This window comes from Wyeomyia smithii, chromosome 2 (genome assembly GCF_029784165.1).
Source record: "Wyeomyia smithii strain HCP4-BCI-WySm-NY-G18 chromosome 2, ASM2978416v1, whole genome shotgun sequence".
Classification (NCBI taxonomy): domain Eukaryota; kingdom Metazoa; phylum Arthropoda; class Insecta; order Diptera; family Culicidae; genus Wyeomyia; species Wyeomyia smithii.
Window position 1 is genome coordinate 44856548 of NC_073695.1, and position 1384 is coordinate 44857931.

The window sequence follows — 1384 nt, forward strand, 5'->3', positions numbered from 1 at the left end:
AGTGTTTCTTCTTGTAAGTCGCCAACAATTTCTTGTATACTTTCAAATTGTTCCCAATCAAAGTAATTTCTTATGTGACTGTATTTTATACATTTTAATAAGGCATGTTCTGTTGTGTCTCTAACTTCACAAAGATCACAGTTTTCGGTGTTTTGGATTTGCATTTTTGCAAGCCAGAAATTAGAATAATCGTGTCCCGCTAAAATCCGATTAAGTAGCCTTTGTTGAGAGGTTGTGTCACTCGCTTCCGAATGAAGCCTACTACGATCGATCAACAAATGGGGGATTTGTCGTCATACCGTGTCACCTCTGCGCCAGCCTTTGAGAGAGTTGGACTTGACTTTGTAGGTCCAATCTACGTGAAGCAACATGGACGGAAAGCCACTTCAATAAAAGGTTACATATGTGTCTTTGTATGCATGGTCACGAAGGCCATGCATCTGGAAGCAGTGGAAGATTGGTCAGCAGATTCATTCCTGGCCACATTTCAGCGCTTCGTATCCCGGCGAGGCTTTCCGAAGGAAGTGTTCAGCGACAATGGAACAAATTTCATCGGTGCACGATCAGTTTTGCGGGATCTGTATCTACTCTTCAAAAAGGAAGCTAGCCAGAACAAGATCTTCGAGTACTGTCAAGCGAAGCAGATTGACTGGAGAACGATACCCCCAAATGCACCACACTTTGGTGGAGTTTGGGAAGCTGGAGTGGAAAGCGTGAAGACAGTACTGAAGAAAGTGTATCAATCCACTTCATTGAAACTTTTCAGACTTTCCACCCTGTTATGCCAGATTGAAGCAATAGTGAATTCGAGACCATTGTATTCCTTATCAAGCGACCCAAAGGAACCGGAAGTGCTAACTCCTGGACATTTCATCATAAACCGTCCACTTTTGGCTATTCCCTAACCATCATTGATGCACCTTTCGACCAATCGACTATCGCACTGGCAGCGCATACAGCAGTTGCGCGAACACTTTTGAAAGCGATGGTCTAAGGAGTATGTCACCGATCTGCAAGTAAGTGGAAAGTGGACCAAAAAAATGAATAACATGCGACTGTTAGTGTCAGTAGGATCGTAGCGCTAGCCCCGCAATTGTCCTATAAACCTAACAGTTGGCTGCGAAGTCTGTGTATGATAAACAGAAGGTCGAGTTCCGTATCGGAATGTAGTACCAAGGCTTTGCTTCGTCTGGGAAAAATCAATCGTCTTGACAAAGACGGTGAGTTTCTTTGTCGACTGCAGAGTAGTTTAATTGCATCTCACAACTGTCAACACAAAATTGATTGAGTTTTCCTCTAAGCCATAACCAAATTGTTTACTATAAAAAAATATTAAATTGATAAAAACGCGTATGAAACACAATGAACTTATCGATTTAGATAT

The 1384-nt window shown here is 42.1% G+C and overlaps 1 protein-coding gene across 1 annotated transcript; it reads left to right on the forward strand.

Annotated features, from left to right (window-relative positions):
- Nucleotides 1-251: 251 nt before the first annotated feature.
- Nucleotides 252-905, forward strand: LOC129719587 (uncharacterized). The gene has a single exon (XM_055670981.1). The coding sequence runs from the start codon at nucleotides 252-254 to the stop codon at nucleotides 903-905; it is 654 nt and encodes a 217-aa protein (XP_055526956.1).
- The last annotated feature ends 479 nt before the right edge of the window (nucleotides 906-1384 follow it).

Coding starts and splice junctions, on each gene's coding strand:
- LOC129719587 (XM_055670981.1), top strand. CDS start 252: ATGAAGCCTACTACGATCGATCAACAAATGGGGGATTTGTCGTCATAC.